The sequence below is a fragment of the Platichthys flesus genome, chromosome 14, assembly GCF_949316205.1.
Source record: "Platichthys flesus chromosome 14, fPlaFle2.1, whole genome shotgun sequence".
Taxonomy (NCBI): Eukaryota; Metazoa; Chordata; class Actinopteri; order Pleuronectiformes; family Pleuronectidae; genus Platichthys; species Platichthys flesus.
The window spans coordinates 20,152,995-20,175,690 of record NC_084958.1 but is presented as its reverse complement, the minus strand read 5'-3'; the positions used below and the strand labels follow the sequence as shown (position 1 = coordinate 20,175,690).

The 22,696-nt window shown below is 44.9% G+C and overlaps 1 protein-coding gene across 4 annotated transcripts in view; it reads right to left on the bottom strand.

Annotated features, from left to right (window-relative positions):
* LOC133968910 (receptor-type tyrosine-protein phosphatase mu-like) overlaps positions 1-22,696 on the bottom strand; it is a 147,093-nt gene that overhangs the window by 44,592 nt on the left and 79,805 nt on the right. For 3 of the 4 annotated variants that reach the window (XM_062405163.1, XM_062405165.1, XM_062405164.1), the window contains exons 9-16: positions 21,868-21,977; positions 17,029-17,230; positions 16,277-16,379; positions 6,633-6,906; positions 4,509-4,545; positions 3,456-3,530; positions 1,817-1,952; positions 435-464 (exon numbers count right to left, since the gene is read on the bottom strand). In XM_062405163.1, the coding sequence (XP_062261147.1) occupies positions 435-464; positions 1,817-1,952; positions 3,456-3,530; positions 4,509-4,545; positions 6,633-6,906; positions 16,277-16,379; positions 17,029-17,230; positions 21,868-21,977 (967 nt within the window). The remainder of the gene's footprint in view (positions 1-434; positions 465-1,816; positions 1,953-3,455; positions 3,531-4,508; positions 4,546-6,632; positions 6,907-16,276; positions 16,380-17,028; positions 17,231-21,867; positions 21,978-22,696) is intronic. The other variant, XM_062405166.1, reaches the window with a different exon arrangement.

Sequence of the window (22,696 nt, the reverse complement as noted above, 5' to 3'; positions counted from 1 at the left end):
GCTGCCGCATTGATTTCCTCCCCCCCCCCCCCCCCTTTCACTAGACGAGTTTGGCAGCCGTACAATCATTAAGGCAGTTTAGTTCATCACTTGATAAACAAACCCTCTTAAAAGTCTCTGCAGGAAGACGTCTGCAGTAGCTTCTCGGTGGCAGGTTTTGTTTCGTGTGTGTTTGTGTGTGTGTGTGTGTGTGGGGGGGGTTCGTCTGAAGCCGAGCCAACGGGACATAAAGCGCGATGTGCTCGTGGCGTGGAGATGCGGATGTCGGAGTGCGGTCCTCCGTTCCCCCCCCCCCCCCCCCCCCGCAGAGATTACAGTCGGGCCTCTGTAATAGCTCCGGGCGGGAGAGGGATGACATGGCTCTTTGCATGCATGGGAAAAACAGCGTGTGGGTGAGAAGCATGGCACTAACATTACACAAAGTGGTTACTTACAGGTAGTAAGTGTAGGAGTGATAGGTTCTTCTGCCGTGTGGGGTGGTGGTAGGATTTTAAAGCGGTGGAGGAGGGGGGAGGGGGGAGGGGGGAGGGGATGGAATGAAAAGGAAAGAAAAAAGTAAAAATATATTAATGTTTTGAAAAACGAGACGGAATGAACAAAATCAGATATGGTGGCATACGTGGAGGCAAACACGTGGAGGTGATCGCTGGGAGTCGTGTCATGCTCGGCGAAGGGGATTCGGCACAGACCAGGAAACTAATAGAGTCGATATAAGGCTACGCTGTGAGACTGAGAACGAGAAGGACCCAGGCTGTCGCAAAGCCCCCCCCCCCCACACACTTTTATGAATACGTAATATTTATCCACCTATAAGAAAAATTACCATATCTGACCTCGCAGGCTGCAGCCTAATGAGTGGATTGAATGTCTAAACACAACTACCGATTCCCTGGTGGTAACAGTAAATTACACAAAATTCAATCAATGAAGTCGTCTCCATCTCCGCTTTGATTAAGGCTAATTGAAAACAATTCCATTACCGTGCGCTGATTCTCACACCCACCCACTGATCGCCGCGCTACACACACAGGACCGGCTGCGGAAAAAATGAAGAATCTTACATTACCGGCAAAAATAAACATCTAGCATGAGTACACAACGACACCTTCCCACTGTGTTTACCTCATCTATCCTCCTGACTTTGGCTCTTTCAAATCAAGACAAGCAGCGGAACCATTAAAAGTTGAAAGTACATTAAAGCTAACAAACACCACGTTGTGTTTGGAAATGAAGTTTGTTTCTTTTTTCCAGGCGAGATATTAAAAGGAAAACACAGTTCTCTGCAGAAACTGACATTCTATGGTGTGGACAGGAGGGGGTGGATACTTGCTGAGCTTGAGCTCCTCTGATTGCTGGGATATGTCCAGAGGACCCCTCACCAGTATGGGGTCCGGGGCTAATGTAAACTTCGCCTTCAGCTACGCCGCCAACCTCTTTTTCTTTTGAGCCTTTCATCATATTTTCTTTCTTATCTCCTTCCCGCCTCACTCCATTCCACAGGCCTCAGAAACTGCTTTTTCCCCCTATTCCCATTCCGATGCCATTGAAGCGCTGCACATTTGTTTGAGAGTGCCGTGGAACGGGATTAATTTTTCATGGCACACTGTATCTCATGGCTGTAAACAGCCTTAATGGGGCGTATCAACATAATCAAATCAATTATTTACCATGACGCTGACAATACAACTGTTTGAGGGAGGAATACACCAACTGATGCCAGATTGAATGGGAGCGACTGGTTTGTGTGGGAACTGACTTCGACCTCTCGCACACGTCTGAATTAGTATTTCAACGAGTAAGAGGGGAAAGAACAAACCTTTTCTTCATGAGGAGCACGACTCCCAAGAAGATGATGACGAAGAGGAGGATGCCGGCGATGACCCCGGCGATCTTCACCGTGTGGTCGGTTTGCTTCTCGGGCTCCACGGCGTCGGGCTTGTGAGTGGCTGCTCCTGGAAAGAACGCAAATTAAAGATCACACACACAGGGAGTGAAAATCCACTTAGCGGAGCACGGATCAGATCTAATGACTATTTGTTACCGAGCTACATTAAAACCAAACGGCAGAGAACACGTTTTATATTTTCCAGTTTTTTCCTCCCATCGATTTGACGGCGCCGAGGACGGAAGGTTGACGAATCAATACGCTGATATTCTGTGGCATTCCGCGGACTGAAATATCAATGCACGTTTGATTGGCTCAGACTAATGTTTATTCTGAAAGTGAGAGACTCCCTATTGTCCTGCCGACTCCACCTTCAGCTCCATCCTTGGTGGAAATCGGTCGCTCTGTGGATCAAGCTGCGGCGGGAGCGATAAGTGAGCACCATCTTTACCCTTGGTTAATCATGTTTGGGGCAAATGGGTTCTGGGGCTGCGGAGGAAAAATGGAGGATGCAGGACGGCAAAGATAATACCGGCCGAGATAAAGAAATCCTGAAATAACCAAACCATTAAATATCAGCTGGGGGGGGGGGGGGGGGGGGATAGCCAACAACGGTAGACACAATGAGAGCGGGAGGTGTGGGGGGCGGGGGGGCTTGTTTTAACAGCATCTGCTCCCTGGAAAGTGATAAGAAACACTTTGAGGACGACAACGTTTTGCCGGAATCTCGACTGTCCACCTGAACAACACCATTATTCCTTGTCACCGGGGGTAAATTTAGAATGATAAATTGTTGTGTCAGACCAATCTGTTCCTTCCACTCATCAGCGTTGCCATTTTCTCCCGCTATCAAAAAAAAGAAAGAAAAAAAGTGAGCATCCATCCTGAGCCGCTTGTGACATATTGTTCCTGCTCCGGTGTGTTGTTATCAACAGCCACTGCTCTATTTAGCTCTCAGTTTATAGGGCAGAGCGGTGGAGGATTTTTAAACTGGCAGCACGTTAAGAATCTTGTCTGGCCCGGATTTTGCCCCAGTATATTGTTTCAGGCTAATCTTATAGAGATGCTGTCTGAAGCAAGTTTCTGCCATAAGTCAATATTCTTCCATTCTGACCTGTCGGGGAACTTGAGATTCAGTCGAAAATAAGTCGATTCTGAATTCTGCACTCCTGAAAGATTTCCCAGATCTTCACGACGAGCACCTCCGCTTCCTTTTGTGTTCTTACAGTTGTCACAACTGCAACAACCGGCACCACCGAACACTTAATCTCACGGAAATAATGAGCAATATTCATGAAAAGGGGATTAACTCCTGACGGAAACCGGCAGCATTGACACATCAAATGACAATCGCACCTCAAACAGGTCTTTCATGTCCAGTAATACGGAGAAGATGAAGGCAGAGGACAATGTCTGACAGTTTCTGATTTAATCGCATCGATTCTATGCAAATATAAAGACAATAAAACCAAAAACACACACGTGCAATATTTCACTTGCTTGTTTTCCTGTCGTGGGTAAACTCGGGTAGTGTAGTGACAGAGAATGTGCAGACAGCTGCAGGTCTGACCTGTTAGTTGGTTGTCACCAGCCGCTGGGGCCACGCGGAGGTAGGGGGTTGTGAGCTGAGTCACGAGAATGGCGGCTGAGTAAAGTCAGTGGATCCAGGACGGCATGCAGCAGAGAGAGAGAGAGAGACAGAGACAGAGAGAGGGAGACAGAGAGAGAGAGAAGGCCACACTGAAGCCATATCAACAATTCCCATCATCATGCAACACTGAGGCAGAGAAACACAACCATCACAGTATTAGAAAGCATTTCACAATTTGTTTCAGTGAGTCACAATCAATGTTTTATGTCTATGAGTATGTTTTGTGAGGTCAGTGAACTTTGACCTTTGACCGCAAACATCCAATCAGCTCTTCCATAAGCTCAAGTGAACATTTGCCTAAAATTTAAAAGAAAATTCCCCCCAGGCGTGAGTGAGATATCGTGTTCACACGGGCGGGGAGGCCGCGGCTGTCGCCGGTGCCGAGGCGTAAAAACTCCTCAGGTGAGAAATTGCTCCTGTGCTCCCTCGCCTTCCAGAATGTGCTATTTGACTTCAGCCTATTGAGCCAAGCAGATGGAGATATCTACAAGTCCATGAGAAATCTGCAGTGAATGTAAAATCCACAATATATAGGAGATCGTTGGGGCGTGTGACAGGAGCCTCTGCCGCTCGGAGCCGAGTGTGACCGGGGCTCCCTCCGGCCGCATCAACTCTGCTCCCGGATCAATGGTGCTTAGACTTCATCTTCCCTAATGTGCGGAGCTGGATGTACAGGCAGCATAGCTAAGTACCTGAAGACCTAAGTGGGCACACTCCCTGTCAGTGAAAAGCACATGTCCCAGTGCAATCTGTTGATCTAATTCATGTGAGGTCCACTTTTGTTTTTCAGGACAATTACCATGAACTCAAACCTGCTTCTTCTGTGTTGTTCTATGAAGAGTGAGACTCAAATGTGACTGTCGGTAAAAAATCTAAATCTGTGAATCTCATGTTAATTTTGTTAGTTTCCACAAATCGAGTTATTCCAGGAACAGACAACATCCTCCTCTACACAATCTGATCTCATCCTACCTTTGGTGGCGACGCGGACACAGTCGATTTTGGTCTCCTGCGCAAACACATAAATAAGAGTAGGGTGTGGGGGGGGGGGAGAAGGAGAAACAAGGATCAGAGAGGATCAGAGATCATTAAAACACACACGCACAGACGTGAGACACACGCACAAAAAGACACACTCTCGCGGCGCCAGACAACACTGATCTGAGACACAACAGCTCGACCGGCTCCACGCTGTCCCCTGTCATCTGTCCTGCTCGACCACTGTGACACAAAACGCAGTTGGGCGAGAGGGCCCGTGGCACAGATTAGCGGTGCTGAGCTGCTGATTTGTCAGCCGGCAGCGATCTGTCGGCAGCCCGCGGCTCAAGGTGGTCAGCCACTGTGGAGAAACCACAGCTCTGTGACAAGCGACACCAGCCCCAGCGTGCGGCGCTCCAAAATGACACGTCAGGGAGCCTCTCAGAATATGTAATGGAGTCTCAGCGCCGACAACAGCTTCCAACAACGCAAAAAAGAACACTTCTCTCACTGCTGGCAGGAAAAAGAAAGAAAAAAAAAAAGTTTCTCATCAACAGCGGCCTGGTGAACAGGAAAGAGGACACAGACAGGGACAAGGGAGGCCATGAGTAATACAACACAAAAGGACACGAGTGCTGTGTCCCTGTGTTAGGCCGAGCCGAGCCGAGCCGCCCGAAGAGCAACGAGCACAAGTGGAAGAGACGGCATCTGGTGAAGGACAGAGAAACAACGTTCATGTGATCCCGGGTGCACGTGCATGGCTCTCTCTGCTCTCCAGATGTCAGATGGGGCTTTTTGTTAAAAAGGCAGCAATACAGGAATTCATGCTTTTATTTGAAAGGATGAATAAACCCAGGTATGGATCCATTCAGCTTCTCTAAGTGGGTATACTACTAAAGAGGCTCAATCAAACTGCTCCAACATCATTACACATGAATGGAAGTTTGTTATATATCCATTTACAGTGACCCTTGTTTAATAAAAAGAGTACATTTGGCCTCTGTGAATCAACCAACTGAACAAACAGATGATGTGAGAGATGTCACTCATGGCTTTGTGCTGCGTCCACGAGGGACCCCTTAGTTTCTGCTCGTTCAAAGAAGAGCATCATCAACCGATTCACAGCACTCACCGATTCGCCCTGGAAGGTTTCAGGCCGCCGATGTGTCAGTCTCAAGAGCACAGGCGCTAATTGCATTCAGCCCGGCCTCGTGGGTTATTTCTATTTCCTCCTCAAAGACGTGCCGGTGCTTCTCAAGGAGGCTGTTTATGGTGATTCTCATTCAAGACCACAATCGGTGGCGCACTCGAAGTTGCCACTGAGCTGTCTGCCGCGGCCCCGCCGAGGGAGGGGCCCCCTGCTAAGTGCCACTCGCTGACAGAGGCTGCGACCTGTACGATCGGTAACCCCGGTGTTGTTGCCTGCCTTCCACACTTAACTGCCGCTGGGGCGACTGCCTCTCGTAAACGCAGTTGATCAAAGGCTCGTCTGGCGTTTGGCACAAAGCTCCATCGGAAGAGGCAGCAGGAGCAGGGCCACGGCAATGGAGGGAAGGAGCCTGTCACCGCATAGAGCTCTGCATTCCGAGCCTGACCCGACTGTTTGCTATTAACAGTGCAGACAGGGCTGCTGCTGCTGCTTCACGCCACCAGAGAACACACACATTCATCTGAGGGCACGTGCAACTGCTGCTGTTTGCATGTGGGATCAGTTACTTCAGTCTCTGTCAGCCAATACATGTTTAAATGGAAACAGCCTGTAAACACTTAATATGAACTATATTTGTCCGGTCACAGCTGCATGACATAATTAATTATACTCAAGTAAAGTGGCTAAACTCATTGTTTCATCCCCTAGCTGTGTTGGGATGTTCCCACCGGTGTTGGTGGCCCATTAAAACATCCATAAAGTTTTTACTGTCCTGGGCAGGCAGAGAGATACCAGCATACAGTTCTCTCATCAGTTCAAAGTGTCAACGTAACACAAAATAAAAATAGTCAAGCACAAGAACGTCCAATCTGGACTCAAGAAAAGCATTGGATGATCATACTGGAAAGCGAATAGAGACTGGCAAAAAAAAATGTAATGTTTAAAATAAGACTGTGAGGAGCACCCACCCCATTGGCTGTGCTGACGGCCTGGTAGTAGATGCTGTAGCTCTTCTGGGGCAGCAGGGCTGCGTTCCAGTAGCCGTTGTAGGTCTTGTTGTCCCCCACAGTGAAGGGCTGGGGAGAGTGGATGCCAGCGGCAGGGAACTGAGCGGTGAAGTAGTACTGGGAGTTCAGGAGCGTGGCGTTCTGGAAGTGAATGGGAACTGGATAGCAGCGCAGGATTTCTGCCGTGCCTCGTGCTCTGCGTGGACGTTCCTCCTCCACCACCACCTGGTAGGCACTGAAAACACAGGACACAAAACAGACTTAACAGGCTCCACCGGCCAAACAGACACTCGAGGAGCACGGCTGCCAATGCTGCTATTTTGCCAGTTACAGTAGTAAAGTGTAAAAAGAGCGACTTTATAAAAAGGCACAGATATTAATGCTGCAAAGCGCCAAAATCTCAGAGCACATAAGACTCGAGGAACATTTCGTTAATGCCTCCACCGAGGAGTTTGGTTTCACTACCGTCTGTTTGTTTGTTGGTTGGTTGATGAGTTTGTTTGTCAGCAGGATTATGAACTGAAGAGAAACTTGGTGGAGGGCTGGGACATGGGCCAAGAAGGAACCCGTTACATTTTGGTTCAGATCTGGACAAAGGGACGAATCCAGGTTGTAATAACTGTCTTAAATCTTTTGTAATAGGGTGTTTTCACAAATTTTCCAGTTAATAATTCATGGATATTGATTACAAATAATATGTTTGTATTAATCTGGCCTGTTTTCCGGACTAATATGTATTTGTTTGTGCAATTTGGTCCTGATCCAAGGACTTTTGGGCCTCGGTGGAGGTTGATTCCCCTTTCAGTTAAAATACAAGTTTTAAATCTAAGTACTATGATTTATAACATGATCATTTGAGTGTCCTCTCAAATACCTGAGTCATTTTGAAATATTTCACTGATTGCCTTTAGATTCATATTTCAGGTAGAGAACCCGGTGCAGGCTTGAGGCTAGAATTCTCAATGGATCTGCTAAAGTGGCGTAACTCATGGAGCTGAGAAGTTATCGGGAGAGAAAGTGAGTGAAAACGCTCCCAAAAATATCACATGAACACAAAACTGTCTAAAATAACTAACAGCGTACGTAAAAAATCAGATTTAGTCAGAAGAGTTAATGAGGTGTACTCGTATGAATCGACATTTCTCTCTTTCTTAAATCAACTAATTTGAAAAATCCCTTTTTTTTATTGTTAGTGACGAGGCCAAACACGCAGTGAAAAGAGAAACGAGCAGTGACACTGGACAGGGCCTGACGTTATTTGCTTTATCATTATTCAACAAACCGAAAAGGTTAACGGCTCTTTTCCATTTCCTCTCTCCTCCCGAGCCCTGGTGTATATCTCGATCAAAGCTGCAGCCCTCTGTGCCTCCGACAGACAGAGACGACTTTGTCTCCGAGCCGGCCACTTAGCTGGAGGGGGAGACTGACTGTCTTATAGACGCTCGTGTTAGTATGCATCCCGCGTCCACCTGTTAAATCCATCGAGTCGCTGAGTGACAAAGAGTCTGTTTACAGCTGCCGCGGAGAATAACCAGCCATGATGGGGGACGAGCGCTCCTTCTCCAGAAAGAGTCTCTCGAACGGATGATTATCCCTGAGGACGAGGCAACGTCTCACTGCTCGCTGAATAAACAGGTGAATAAAGGATGAATAAATACAGTGATCAGAGTTTAGAACTATTTTTTCTTTTCAATAATCGGGTGACATGAAATATAATGATTTCATTTTAGAAACGCTATGGATCAGTGTCTAAGACGAAAATCTTGTTATAGTTTGTTAGGGGCGGTTTGGCCTAGTGGTTAGTGTGATGGTTCTCCAACAAGAAGGTTGCTAGTTCAAACCCCACTCTCCCCCATCTGCATACCGAAGTGTCCTTGGCAAGATACTGAACCCCTAAAATGGCCCCTCATGAATGTTCAGTGTACTAATTGTAAGTCGCTTTGGACAAGAGAGTCTGCTAAATGACATGTAATGTAATGTTTGATATTACTCCAGTGACCATGCACATACATGGGGAGCTCAAGGTTATGAAGCATTGAAGGAAAGAGTTCTCCAAGTAAACACAAGTGGATATTGACAGAAGTTTGAGAACTCACTTCAGTTGAAGTAGGAAACGGAAAATACGACCTTTCAACAAGAGCTTTTTGAAGTGTGTGGATCTTCTCTTTTCAAACCTCTGTGATAAAATGTTTTTGCATGTTGTTCTTTTTAACCACACTTTTTCAAAATATATTTTTCACTCATCACTTGAAAATCTTGAGCAGGAAAGCATTTACCAGTTCACATGTCCTTTAGTTCATTAATATCAAGTTGCGTGGACCATTCTTAGAAATATCAAAGTTATTTAAAGTTTAATACCAACTCAGGTCTTAATGGGAAAATATGCTGTAACCAAACAAGGAAATAAATAAATGATGCACATGTCCGTTGGCGAACTGCTCCGAGCGGTTGTGAGATTAAGGTGATTTATTGTCAAGCAGAGTTGGACGAGGTGTTTGTTCCGAATAAATGAAATCGATGAAACGAAACGAGGCCCGACTCTCCAACGAGCTGAAGATGAAAAGGACCAAAACAGAAACTTTTTCCCCAACTTCAACCGAAACAATTAAAAATGTTTGCCACATAAAGAAGAGGGAGGCTGAAGCCGAGCAGGATGTAGAGCCTGGGTGACCCCGGACATTTTCTTTTTTCTCCGCTGACATTATTAGAACAACGAGTTGGGGAAAACAGAAAATCATTGTCTATAAAAAAAAGAAATGTGCTCTGTATTGGCTCCTCTGTCGAGCCGTGTGGTGGCAGAACAAACAGCCCCGGAGAGGATCAATCGTTCCCCGCGGTTGGTACCGGATGATGGAGTGTCCCCTCATGTGTACAGCATCTGCTCCTTAACCCTGCAGTTTATCATAAGGGGCTTTGCGGTCTCATTGGAAAATGTGCTCGTGCTCAGAGCTCTCCTGTCCAGTGTTGGGTGGGGAGGTGATGAAATATTCAATCGTGTGGAGAGCGTGCAGCAGAAATCAGCCCTTTAATGAGTGCTCCCTGTGGAGAGCGGGGGTCAAAGGTCAGGAGGAGACAGTGCATGGGAGCCGCTTAAGTAGCTGCAGAGCGGCGGAGGAGCGGGTGGAGAGGCCGCGGTCGATCCACTGTAGATATGATCTGTCAGCTACGAGGGGAAGAGGCTGTATTGAAAAATTAAACTGCTGTCAATCTTAGTACAGGACTCTGTCGCACGGCGGCCGGGAGGTGAAATGACACAAAGACAAATCGAATAACACACCAGCAAATAAGAAAACACACACAAAAGGCTATAATAAAATCACCATCGCAATAGCTTGTAACAGAAACGTACTGTCGACAAGGCTCGTCACTGATTGGACGGTTGAACGATCCTGAACAATACTGAGTTCCTTCTCATTGTGTCGTCTCATTTTCTCATGTGTAGTTGTGTTTTGTGAGTCACACCTCAGGGCCACTGTGTTATTGTTTCAGGATACAGCCAAAGAAAGACTGATAATATCTATATTTATATTGCAGAGTTATATTTATATATATAAAATGCAGGAATAATGGTCACAATAACCTGCAGGGCTGGTTCCACTTTGCTGTATAAATGTGCACTCACACATATGTGTACTTTATATTCCATATCAATCTGCAGATAGTGGAATAAAAACAAACCCCGGCTCCCAGCGGGGGGTTGCTTATGATATAATGATGTGGCTGAGCCGGGACATGGGGAGAGAGGCAGAGTGAACCGGGCCTGTTTCTCCTCCTCGGGCTAAATACCAAGTGCCAAAGGCTCCGAGGCTCCGAGGCTCCGAGAGTAAGAACCCCTGTAACGTGGAGATCTGAACCGCAGCTACACAGAATACTCACTGCAGCAACAAACCTGCAGCTAAATAAATAATAAAAGTTGTATTTTAAACGACAGAGATATGTTAAATGATAGAGACGATAATACTGGTTTCAATTTAAGTGGTTTTCCGGCAGTAACTTGCTGTGTTTTCTAATAAAATATTAAAGCAGCTGTCTTTGCTGAATGGATATATGGTGTTTTTCGCCTCCTGCCACCTGCTTTCAAAACGTAAATCTGACTCATGGTTTTTAATGTTGGCCTTTTGAAGATGCAGAGATTTATTTTACTCTGCTGTAATTACTGCTGTCATGTTAACGTGCCTACGAGCAGCTGACACCTTGTCACCTCACGCTGAGTTCGCCATTTATGAGTCATGTTGACAGACAAGAGGCTTTAGTCATATTTCTGATTTAATGTGACACGAATGAGCAACAGACAAACAACAAATAACAGACGAACAACCGCCGCTTGATCACCAGAACAAAACCCGTCTGAAGCTCGTGTTTCATCTGATCTGAGACCAGCCAGAGGATTGTCAAGACTCTCAGATTCACATTGATCATGACACTCAAGTGACGGGAGAAGTATTTGATCACTGACTGAAGCTGAATAATAGAGTAACAGTACTGCATCACAAGTAAGGATCCTGAATTCAAAGTCTTATCAGGAATATTCAAGCATGATCAACAGTTGTATAGTTTAATCACTTGATCATTGTAATTGATGCATTATTATGTTAGCAGTACTTTTACTAGTACTTTTAGTTCATGATATGGTGAGGTTGTTCAACATGTAAAATATTATATAATGATAAAATCATATTTAGCAAACTGGTCATGTTTTTTTCTGTCCATGAATAATTGACAAAGACGGAAAATAAGTAGAAGTACACAGAAGTACTTCAGTAGCTTATTAGGATTTGTATACAACAGAGATTGGCAGATATATATATATATACATTTATAATTCCAAAAAGATAAGCATATAATTAAAGTTCAATATATTTGGTTGTTTTTGAGTGCTCTTTTTTTTATCTCTGGTTATTAATCATCAACTTTATGGTTAAATGTTTATGCTGATCAAGATTTAATTTCTTCATCTTAGGAATCATAGTCATTTCTTATATTGATATCAGCCCCCCCCCCCAACATCAGTATTCACAACTGCCCCTAAAAATCAACATCCTCTAAATGCACTCATTACATTCTACACAGCAAAGTTCTGTATGTTTCCAAAGACATGTCCAGTAAACACATGTTCTCTCAGCGGTTCTCTCATCAATCAGTAATGTTGTTGTTGTTGTTGTTGTTCAAGTAATGAACAGGTTCTGGAAAAATGTTTGCTTGTAGTCCTGGTAACGGCCGAAATAACCTTCACAATCATACAAATAACAGATTTTAAAAGGAGAAACCCAGCGGCTCCCAGTGCTCCCAGTGCTCGCAGCTGTAGGAGGTGCGTGATCGTGCTTTAATTCAAAACTCCCTCTGCCCGAGTCGAAGATGGAAAGACACGGGGCGAATGGTATAAGCTGTTAAAAGTGCTCTGGCAGAGGGGCCGGCCGAGCGGACCTGTATTCCTGCAGCAGCGCAGCAACCTGAGCTGACACCAATTAGGACTCCTCAGGCCCGGCTGCCCGATGGATTTCAGCTCGGCCGCCGTGTGACGCCGACCAATTATGGCGGATTGACTCGGAATCGACTGGATTGTGACCTGAAACTCAGATTTATTTTTCATGTGGGCTGATAAGGGGGAGAACTCCAGGCGGTTTGAGCAGATGAGGGAAGGGGGTACGGGGAGCATTTCAATCACTGTCTCTCTCTCTCTCCCTCTCTCTCTCTCTGCAATGCTAATCGCTTGGCTCTATGTGCCCAAACGTCTGATTTAAGAGCGGCTGTAAGTAACACACTTCTCCTGACCCAGCACCCGTCCGCCTCTCGCCTGTATATTCTTCCCTCTATATTTCCCCCCGGTGTCCGTAGACCTATAAAGCAAACAAATTGGAAGGTAGCCGTAGATTACATTCGCCATTAAACCGTAAGGAGCGTCGGGTCGTGTCACGTTTATGCGCAGCTATTAGCGGTTCTAATTCCGCGATCAAAGAAAGTTGCTGCTTATTTTTAGAAACTGTAGAAAATCACTTAACTGATTTCAGGCCACGGTTGAGCACAGAAAATCTGCTGCTGCTGCAGGGGGAAGAAACAACACTGGAACTCGATTTCCTCAATGTGCTTCTCACTCCAGAGGACACAGCTGTATTTTATAGCTTCTTTATTTTTTCTGTTTATGTACATGTGTGTGGGTTCGCTCGAGGCAAAGGTTACGGCAGGGAAAGAGAGAAGGGCTGATTTAGTGGTTTGAATGATAAGGGGGAAGCGGCTCAAATCATCTTATTTCTGCAGGAGCATGTAAACATGTGTTTTGAAGCGGCGGAGCGAGGAGGCGGATGCTGGCCCTGACGAAGGGGCCATTGCAAACATTAGTTTAACGCGACGTGACTGATTGACAGTTCACTAATCCTCTTAAAGGAACAGTGTCCCCTCTGGTAAGAACTGTTCCCGGCTACGCGTGGCATCCCCAGAGATTAGACGCCAAATCCAAGTTGGGAAATGTTATCCTGATTAGCCATTACACAAATATGAAATCCTGACTGCCTCCTTCAGCGGTGACAGCGTCAGCCCGGATCCGTCTGAAATGTGATTTGACTCCGGCATCACTGCAGGACGCCGGAGCGAAACGGACATTTGTCGTCTGTTATGTCGTTTTATTTTTTCATGAACCGGCGCTATCGTGTCATCTCCCCCTTCCTGCGCTACGGCAAAACATCTGCTGTTTGAAACCCGAATGTCTGGAGCTCTATTACCTCCCAAACCCAATCAGCGTGCAAGATTGCCTTATCAAATCAGCCTCCGTGCTGCTCGGCTCTGCAGCGGGCTCCCTTGTCAAATCTCTATTTCATAGGGGGCTTTAAAAACTGATTTCATCACTCATTCAATTTTCAGAATGAGCTGCCCACCACTTCAGAGCGGCGATGGCTACTTCTGCATCGCAAATCGAAGTCCTCGATAGACAAAATGCAAACTCTTCCATCGCGAGTGGACGTTTTTGGACCTCGGGGACTCTTCTCCGTGGCCCCGAACATTTAGGAAAACATCCCTTTATACGAGGCCCTTAACCGAGCCTGTCACTTACTCATGCGTCTCAACATCTCTAACCCGACTGAGATTAGAGATGTTGTTGCTCCGGGAATTCAAATGACTGCGTTTATCATTATCGGGCCAGACAGCCGATCCCAGAGGGCCGCCTCACTCCGCTCCGCTGCATGGGTGCTACTTTATAGTCACCTTAAAATGTTCAAAGGCATCGCATGTCACACGAGGTGGAGGTGGAAAGCACCTTCAAAAGCCTTCCCTGTATCTCGCCCCCCCCCCCCCCCCCCCCCCGCACGCTGCCACCTCCTTTTCTTTTTGCAATTCATATTTTTCCAGACTTCTGACCTAACGCATGAAGGCAGAACACTGGCCTTCTAAAGATGAGTGTGGACGTGGGTAATGTGTGTGTGTGTGTGTGTGTGTGTGTGTGTGTGTACCTGGAAACCTCCAAAAGTTTAGTTGCGCCGAGGCTCCACTGTGATCAAAGAATGCCTCAATTAGCTGAGAGGTGCGCTTGTGCCATGTGCAGCACTCCACTGGTACATTTTTTTAATGGATAAACTTGAAAGACTCACTCGACGTACACAGGGGCATCCTTAAAAACTAAATGTCTGGATCAAAACACACCACTTTCTCTTTATTCAACAAGCACTTAGCGTATATATCCATCGATCTAAGAATTCCACAGATCTCTGTCGGTCTGTGACTCACATATCTCCAGAACCGTACATCTCATCCACTTCGCTCTGGACAAGTGAGTTGTTAAGGGCCCCAGGAGAGTGCAGTTTGAATGTGGTGGGATTTGAACACACGGCTCCGTATTAATGCACTTTACAGAATAGGCAACAGCGGCTGGGGTCTGTGAACTAAGTGGAGCTTCACTGAACTTTGAGCAAACAGGTGAACAGCTCTTTGTGCAGCAGCTCCAGGGTTCTGCAGACCCCAGACCAGCAACAGGTCAATTCCTGCAGGTCACCTTTACAGTTTCAGAAAGAAAAGCCACAACCAGCATCAACACACGCTACACAAACAGGCAGATTTAGAACTATATCAACAGTTAATGCTTCAGCTCAGTCACACAGAATGAAGTGGGCCTCAATCTAAAGTTAGTATCTCCACAGACTAATCTCCTTCATCTGCTCCTGAGGTGAGCGTGCTTTCCAACAATAAACAGACGAGGAGCCCGGCGTGCTAATTAACGGCAGCGCCGATTCACGACACTCTGTTAATTATAATTAGGGCTTTGTAATTAGCCCAGTGAAAGAATGGCAGCCCGAGTAAGGCCTTCGGAATCGTACCTGCGAGGAGATTAAAAAGAAACGATCGCTCTGTCTGTCTTCGCTGCTCAGGCCAGAGCGATCGGTGCTGCGGCGTTAATCTGATCAGCTGCACGTGTGGTAAACATGAGCCGACGAGCCCGGCCACAGATCTGCAGCCTGTTATCTGCAACAGGACTCAGATGAGTTGATAGTGTAAAATGGGGTTTTTACAGCCGAGCACGAGTGTTTATCTCGGCTCATGTGAAGAAGTTAACTCACTCTCCCGGGGTCCCGGTGGCTGAAAGCACCGGCTGTCAGAGGCCAAGAACATAAACTGGTGAGAGTGTAACTCATAAAAAAAAAAGGCCTTTTCTAAATATTGGACCGGTCCTTTCAGTACTGACTCCCACACAGAGGACGGAGAAAGACATGTTCTTCTGTTCTTTTTAAAACGTGCAACTGTGGAGCTACACTTTCAGATGGTGATAGATGGACGCCAGTGACGTGCTGCTCTCATGGACAAGATCACGATCCCTCACTGGCTTCCCGCTGCCACTCGTTTTTGATGCAGAGCCACAGTCAAGTGAGAGGAAGGTTAGCTGTGGATTTCTTGTCTCTGGGACTTCTTTTATAAGACGTGTGTGTCATTTGAATGTGGTTCTTCGAGGGAATGTGGGGTCTGAGATCTGGGAGCTGTAAAACACCACACTCTATGATTCCCATGATTTTATTCTCATTAATCATTCCAGTAACATTGTCTTTCTGTTTCTTCACCAATTCATCAGCTTCCAGTTTCTAACACTCGACCAACACAGAGATGATCAAACCAGCACGGCCGCTGCTCGTGGCTTTAAAATCCAAACGATGACTTTTAGCCAAACAACTTGGCATTCAAACAGAACAGCTGTATAATGACTAATCACTGCAGCATCAAGCAGGCAGGATTCCTCCGTTCCCCCAGAAGCCTGCGGTGGGGTGAGCGGGCCGCTACATAAAAGACATGTAAAAAGGCAAGAGATCCTGAAGTCAGCCTCCACCGCACCGGCGCTTTGTTCTCGTCTTCAAAGGACTCGGCTTCTTTTCTTCACAGGATCAAAATCCACAAACAAATAAAGCTCGGAGAATCTGATTCATACGGTTACCAGACTGAATCCCCCGGTAACTTTCCTTGACAGGGAGCCATTGATAAACACGGGCTCTTTGATAATTCTTGTTGCTGATGGTGGTTCCTGGTGTTTTAATGCGTTGTTTTGTTGTTTTTAAGTCTGCGCTGCTTGTGTGTGTGTGTGTGTGTGTGTGTGTGTGTGTGTGTGTGTGTGTATCGTTGTTGTGGAAGCGTACCTCACTGGTGCACCTCTGCTCTGGGCAGGTTTCAGCAGTACAGTCACTGTGCTGTCTGTCTGGTTCAGAGATGTCTCCTGATCGTACGCCGGCATGGAGGGAGCTGAGGAGGAGATATCCAAACACAGAGAGGAGGGGGGTGGGGGGGAGGGGGTTAGAACACTGCACAGTCAAAGTAACACAGCTCGGTCAACAACCAGTGTTATAGGTTGTTTCTTGCCTTGTGAGTCATTCAGCTGAGCAATAAATAGGAAGAAAAAAAAAAGCAATCCCAGTTTTCTCACTTTTACAGCGAGCACTCTTCTGCCTTTATAGCAGCATCATTTAATCATTAAGTGGAGCAATGAGAGAGGAGCTGAAAGACGGTCTTCACATCCATCAGGAGAGAAACTGGAGAGGGTGAGAAGAATCCCACACTCGCCTCATGGTCATCATCTGAATCGAATCCAGTTTTCATTATGTACAAGCAGCCGTGGTTAATGGAGACTAAAACCATGAGTCGCTTGTGACCAATCAGGCAATTTATCCTTATATCTGATGTAATAGTCGGAAATAATAGCTTCAATTTCAAGACCTGGATATTTGAGCTCATGTATTAGATGAATATTTTTGTTGTTTCTTTAAAGGTCTTGGATAGCACTCCGATTATCAATAAAGAAAAAAGGAGCCGTATCAAACTTTGGTTCAACTACAACCCCTTTATATTCCTTTCACACGTTATAAAATCCTCCAGCTCCGTTGACTCCACTGACCTGAGATCTTGGTGGTGAACTGGGTGATGACTGGGGGGCCGTAGCCCTTGGCCGTGCTGCCGCGCAGGGTGAAGGAGTAGGTGGAGCCCGGGTAGAGGCCTGTGAACGTGTGGGTGGTCTCGTTGCCCAGCTTCACCACCTTCCCACTCTGGTTGGAGAGGTCCAGCTCGGGGTCGAAGGAGCTGACCGCCTTGTAGGAGATCTGGGGGAGGGAAGGGAATGCATATTCTGATGCTGGCCTCTGGTTCACCGCATTTAGCTCTGCAGCGGCGATCATTGTATATTGTGTTAAATATGATAAAAGGATTTCTTTTTGATGGAGGCATCCATTTTTAGTAAGGTCAAAATTCCATAATCTGATTGTGACAATCTTATGGGGGATTTCTTCATGTATACATCTTATTTATATTCACCTAATAAAAAATCAATTCAATAATCCAACTATAAGAGCGTAGTAGTAGATTTTTGGGGGCAGATATCAGGGAGTATCAGCTGATAGAGATATATATATATTTATTTTACCATAATGACAAAGAAGTAAAACAAAAACGGGGTTGCATTATCTTGATTCCCTCTATATGCTACAGCTAAGTAGAAGGAAATGCCACAAAACAATATTTTAAATGTCATATGCTCAGACAAGACGTCCCAGCTTTTCGCGTGTGAGCTTCTGAGCTCATGTCAACAAGTCATTAGAGAAATTAGTGAGGGACAAAAGAGCTGTGGAGGGGGTCTGTCGAGAAGCCGGGGGCTAGGATCGATCTGCAAAAGCTGAGGTGCACGGATTCCAAGCGAAGCTGATGCAAGCCCATGTTGTCACGGAGTACAGAAATACTCTTAATGTATTCCCTCTCCATTAATAAACACAGGCAGCTCTGGAGGGAAGCATTAAGGTGAGTGTTTTTTGCTAATATCCATTTTGAATAACTCCCGACGTCCCGGTCTAACAAAATGGTTCTGCTCGTACAAAAAAAAAAAAGGAAACCTCCATTATAATTCCAATTAAGAAACACAAAGGGAGTTTGGAGTGGTGCATAATTTGTGTCCATCAAGTTCTGAAATGCTTCGATGGCTTCTCAGTTAGTCTTTGTCTGTGAAATGAGTGCGTGATGCCAAATCCTATATCATAACATTTCAGGGAGAGGAATTTAAAAATGACTTGTCAACACTGGGCACCCGGACAGCCTTTTACAATTATAATGGAACTGACTGGGAATAAAATTTGAATATTTGGGCAAATTAATTTGGACATGGCTGTAACCATTACCCGACCTGATGGATTAAGCATACTTTAAATTATTTTTTTAATAAGAGTGGTTGACATTTTTCTTTTAACGTCATATTCATGAGGTGTTCATAAAATATAAATGGCTGAATAAACTCCAATAGTTTAACCTGTGATAGAAAGAAAAGTGCAAAATAACTGGTGGAAGATTCAGTGATTCTTTTCTTTGACTCTTATAATATTTATATTTATATTTGCAGAAGAGTTTTAACGCTCTTGTGCAGAGCTACAGTAAATATTAGTGATCTAAATTCAAAGTGATTTGAAAAGGCAGCAGGTTTTTATAAGCACAGCAATGTTTCTAAACAAAGTACTTTTGTTTTTTCTGAAAATGCAATTTAATACTGAGTAATGGGATGCACAGGTTTTATTTAATAACAACAAATGCTACTTCAGAATGAATTCCTGCTCCTAAATATGGATGATGAACAGGAAATAACTGAAAAAACCCTGATGTACATTCCTCTCGAGCCGCCGCCTCACGTCTGTCTGGAAAGTTGTCAATTAAATGGCTTCCACCGAGCCCGGTCAAAAAGGAGCGCAGCTGAAATCTCTTTGATATCGGGCCTTGTCAGGTGTATTTCACTCAGAGTCCTTTGATAATGTCAATTCAAAGCAAGGTCCTGACTTATGAGAGGTAACTTCTGGGGGAATATCAGTCGATCACATCGTGGCTTTCTCGCTTTTCTTTTACCAGACTGCAGCGGAGAGAAGGGGGGGGGGGGGCACCTGGAGCAAGCTGCTGGCTCGCTTACATTTATTTCTCATCCGTCTCCCGCTTTAAGACATGATGATGTGAATATTGATACCCCGTCTTACTCTGGAATTAAATCTGTGCTTTTGGAGAAATAAGTCTATAATCACGCTTTGATAAATACTACGATGTCTTCTGGACATGTGAGTGTAGAGTGAGACTAAATGCTGCAGCATTGAAATACTTGAACCTTGCAACCGAGGCTAATTGTCCATTTTATCACCATATTGCATTTACATGTATTGTCTTAAACACATATCATGTATACAGAAATATTTTTACCTTAAACAGCCGAAATATCCAGTCTATGATACAGTTGAAAGGAATATTTATTACCGTACAGCACTTGAATGAAGATCAGTTCCCTAAAAACATGATTATCCACATCCGCAGCCAATTCCACCAGTTCACAGATATCAGGTCTCTACTAATGTCAGTTTTCTCATAAAAAAAAAAGATCATCATATCTCGTGGAAAATGGCCTTTCTCACTATGTTACAGAAAATCCACCTTCTGATTTGCAACATAAATGAATTGGGTTCTTCCCCGACCAATTCCACCAAGTTTCATGTTAATCAGTCCAGTAGTTTTTGCGTAATCCTGCTACACAACAAACAAAGGGCCAGTGAAAACCGAGCCTCACTGGTGGAGGTGGTTATACCCTGCAGTGGGTGCCTCAACATAAATATGAGTGAATGAGACAAAGCAGCAATGCAAGCCACACCATTTACTGTGAAATGCTTTTAGGTGTAGCATGAATTTTTTAAAAGATAAACAACTGGAACATGTTTCTCTAAAAGGAGATTAAACACACACACGCTAAACCTTCCATTTTACACACACCGTTTCCACACTGTACCGAGATCAGCGCTCATGCTTGGATTGAAATGCATCAGTGGCACCAGGAGAATATCTGGTTCATATTTCAATCACCTCAGTCACCTGATGTCAGGGCGGCAGATAGAGCAACGTGCTGTTACTGTTCAATCTGCTCCCCCCCCCGTGTGAGGAACAGCCCTGTCAATGATTGCTAACCTAGTCAAAACACAGAGCGTGAGCAAACGGCGACAAGAGGGAGAATCAACAGAGGAGAATCAATCTGTGGAAAAAGGGCTGCAGGATTACTTCCACCTTAAGCTGGTTAAGATCAATGTGTATATATATCTATCGTGTGTGGAGACTGTTTCTATTATTCAAGGCTCAGTGCAGCTCCCTGTGTGGAGCCTTGAGTCAACATTGACTCGGTGCTGGATGGTGATGTGTGTTTGAGGTGTGTTACTGGGGATGTGGGGATGTGGTTTTCTTTAGAGGTCACACACGTGTCAAAGGACAGATGATGACGGCAGCTGGTAGTTGACTCTTTGCTGGGAACACAGTGGTAGCTCACACAGGAGGCCAAACAAGCTTATTTTATTTTGAAAACCCTGACTATAGACTATACTGTATATGAAGATGGATGATGCTCCTCAACTTCCTCCCACTATCAAAATAATGAAACAAAAAATAATTCCAGAGAGGTTGCAGTGGTGATTGGGGGATCAACACATGCACAGTGTGGTAAGAATATGTGAAATTAAATAAACAATCTTATTAGAGAAATTATTTTAATATGCACTTTTTAGTTTGACATATGTCCCGTCCATGAACACGGAGGAGGCTAGATCTATAACCTTTAATGCAACCAGCCACCAGGGGGACATTGAGGTGCTTTGGCTTCACACAAATTAAGAAGTTACACAATATTCGTAACACCAATGGCAGCAGAGCCGTAAACATTAACATCCATCAACGCAATGTTAAGGACTACCAGTCTACAGCTAGGCTAGCTGCTATGTGAGGTTGTATAGGCCATGATCAGATACTAAAGGTCGCAAAGTTAGCTTGTTGATGATTGTTGTTTTGATAATTTAGTACATTTAACTCATTAGTATTTAAGTCGTTAACCAGACACAAGCTGATAGTAAGAGTTTGACTTAATGATGGTGTTATGCGGAGGGAGATAACTGGCCTCATCCCATCAGCCAGAGATAACAACAACAAATATTATGTCAACGATTACATTTGAACTTCAGTCATATCAATTAATTATCATATATATAAAAATAGAGCACATACAGAGAGTGAGTGAGAGTGAGAGAGAGAGAGAGAGAGGCGACAAGAGAGAGAGAGAGAGAGAGAGAGAGAGAGAGAGAGAGAGAGAGAGAGAGAGAGAGAGAGATCCAAGATGGAATGTAAAAATAGAGGAAACTTAAAACGTGCCCAGGTATCTGCTGATGTACTAAAGATACTTATTATTGAGAGGATTTATTTTATGCTGTGTTTTGCTGGAGGACTGTAAAGGAATCTCTCTCTCTTTCAATCTGGTAATAGGATTGTAACACGGATCTAAATCGAAGCCTGAAAACGATCCTGACCATGTCTACGTTGGGCTGATCTGACAGAATACATTTCCTCGGGAATGCCGGAGTAAAGCTGGCGTCATTAATAATCCCAGTATATAATATCACTTCGCTACTTGGTTCTTCCAGAAACAGGCCGATGCAACAGAGATAACAAAAATCCCAAGCTTAGCTGAAGAAAACAAAGCTTTCACATGATGAAAAAGAATCAATTTGAACATATCTCTGGCAGCTCTGTGCACTGACGCTGCCCATCACAGTGGAAAAAAAGGACTCAGCTCAATCCTCAGAGAGGTGGTGGGGGGGGAATAAAACGGCTTAACGCTGGAAGTCGGTCTGTTTACCTCTGGAAAAGACCGATCAATATCTGGAGCATTTTGCGAACCCGGGTGCTGGTGTACCTCGAACTGAGTGATGATCCCGTAGGTCTGCGCCGGCTCCCTCCACTTCAGGATGATCTTCTCCTCGTAGGCACTGCCCTGAATGGAGTCCAGAGGAACGGCCCCCGGCACTGTGGGAAATTATCACAAACACATTTAGTTTTCTCTGGCTGTAATTCTGAAAAGTAGAAATACAATAAAAACGTCTGAACAGTAAGATTTCTTTGGCGTGTATTGATATTCTCCCCCATCTGCTGTTTGCCAATTTAAAATGTTGTCAACAGAAGTTGGATAAAAGCCACTGCTACTTAGAATTTACCCGACTTATGCTGCTGTGCAGCACACGATCAATGCATTTGCTTTTCAAGGACCTTTAGTGAACAGATGGTCAAGAGCCAACAGTGGAAACATCTGAACAGGAATATGTGATATTATTCAAAGCCACTGTTTCTGAGGAAAAACTATAAATCATGTGTTTTTAACAGCAAACCTGAAAAACTTTTTACATAAACCAAACTGTGTGACAAATATGAACGATTCCCACCATGGGAGTAGTTGGAATTCTAATCTTCCCACAATGTTTACATGTGTGGAGATACAGAAATGTGGTTCCTCTAGCCCCTCATGTGAATTCCTTTCATTCTGTAACTGAAACAGAATGATCGGAGACGTCTCTTCTTTTTTTTTTTTGCCTTATCTTCAAGAACGTAACTACACAGCTTCACCACGTCGACACTTTTTTCCCACGGGAGCCTAAACACACGGATCTGCAGACAAACACGCAGAAATACACAACAGTCAGGGAGTGAGAAACAGTTGCCACTTTCAAGTTTGCAACCAGAGGTATCTG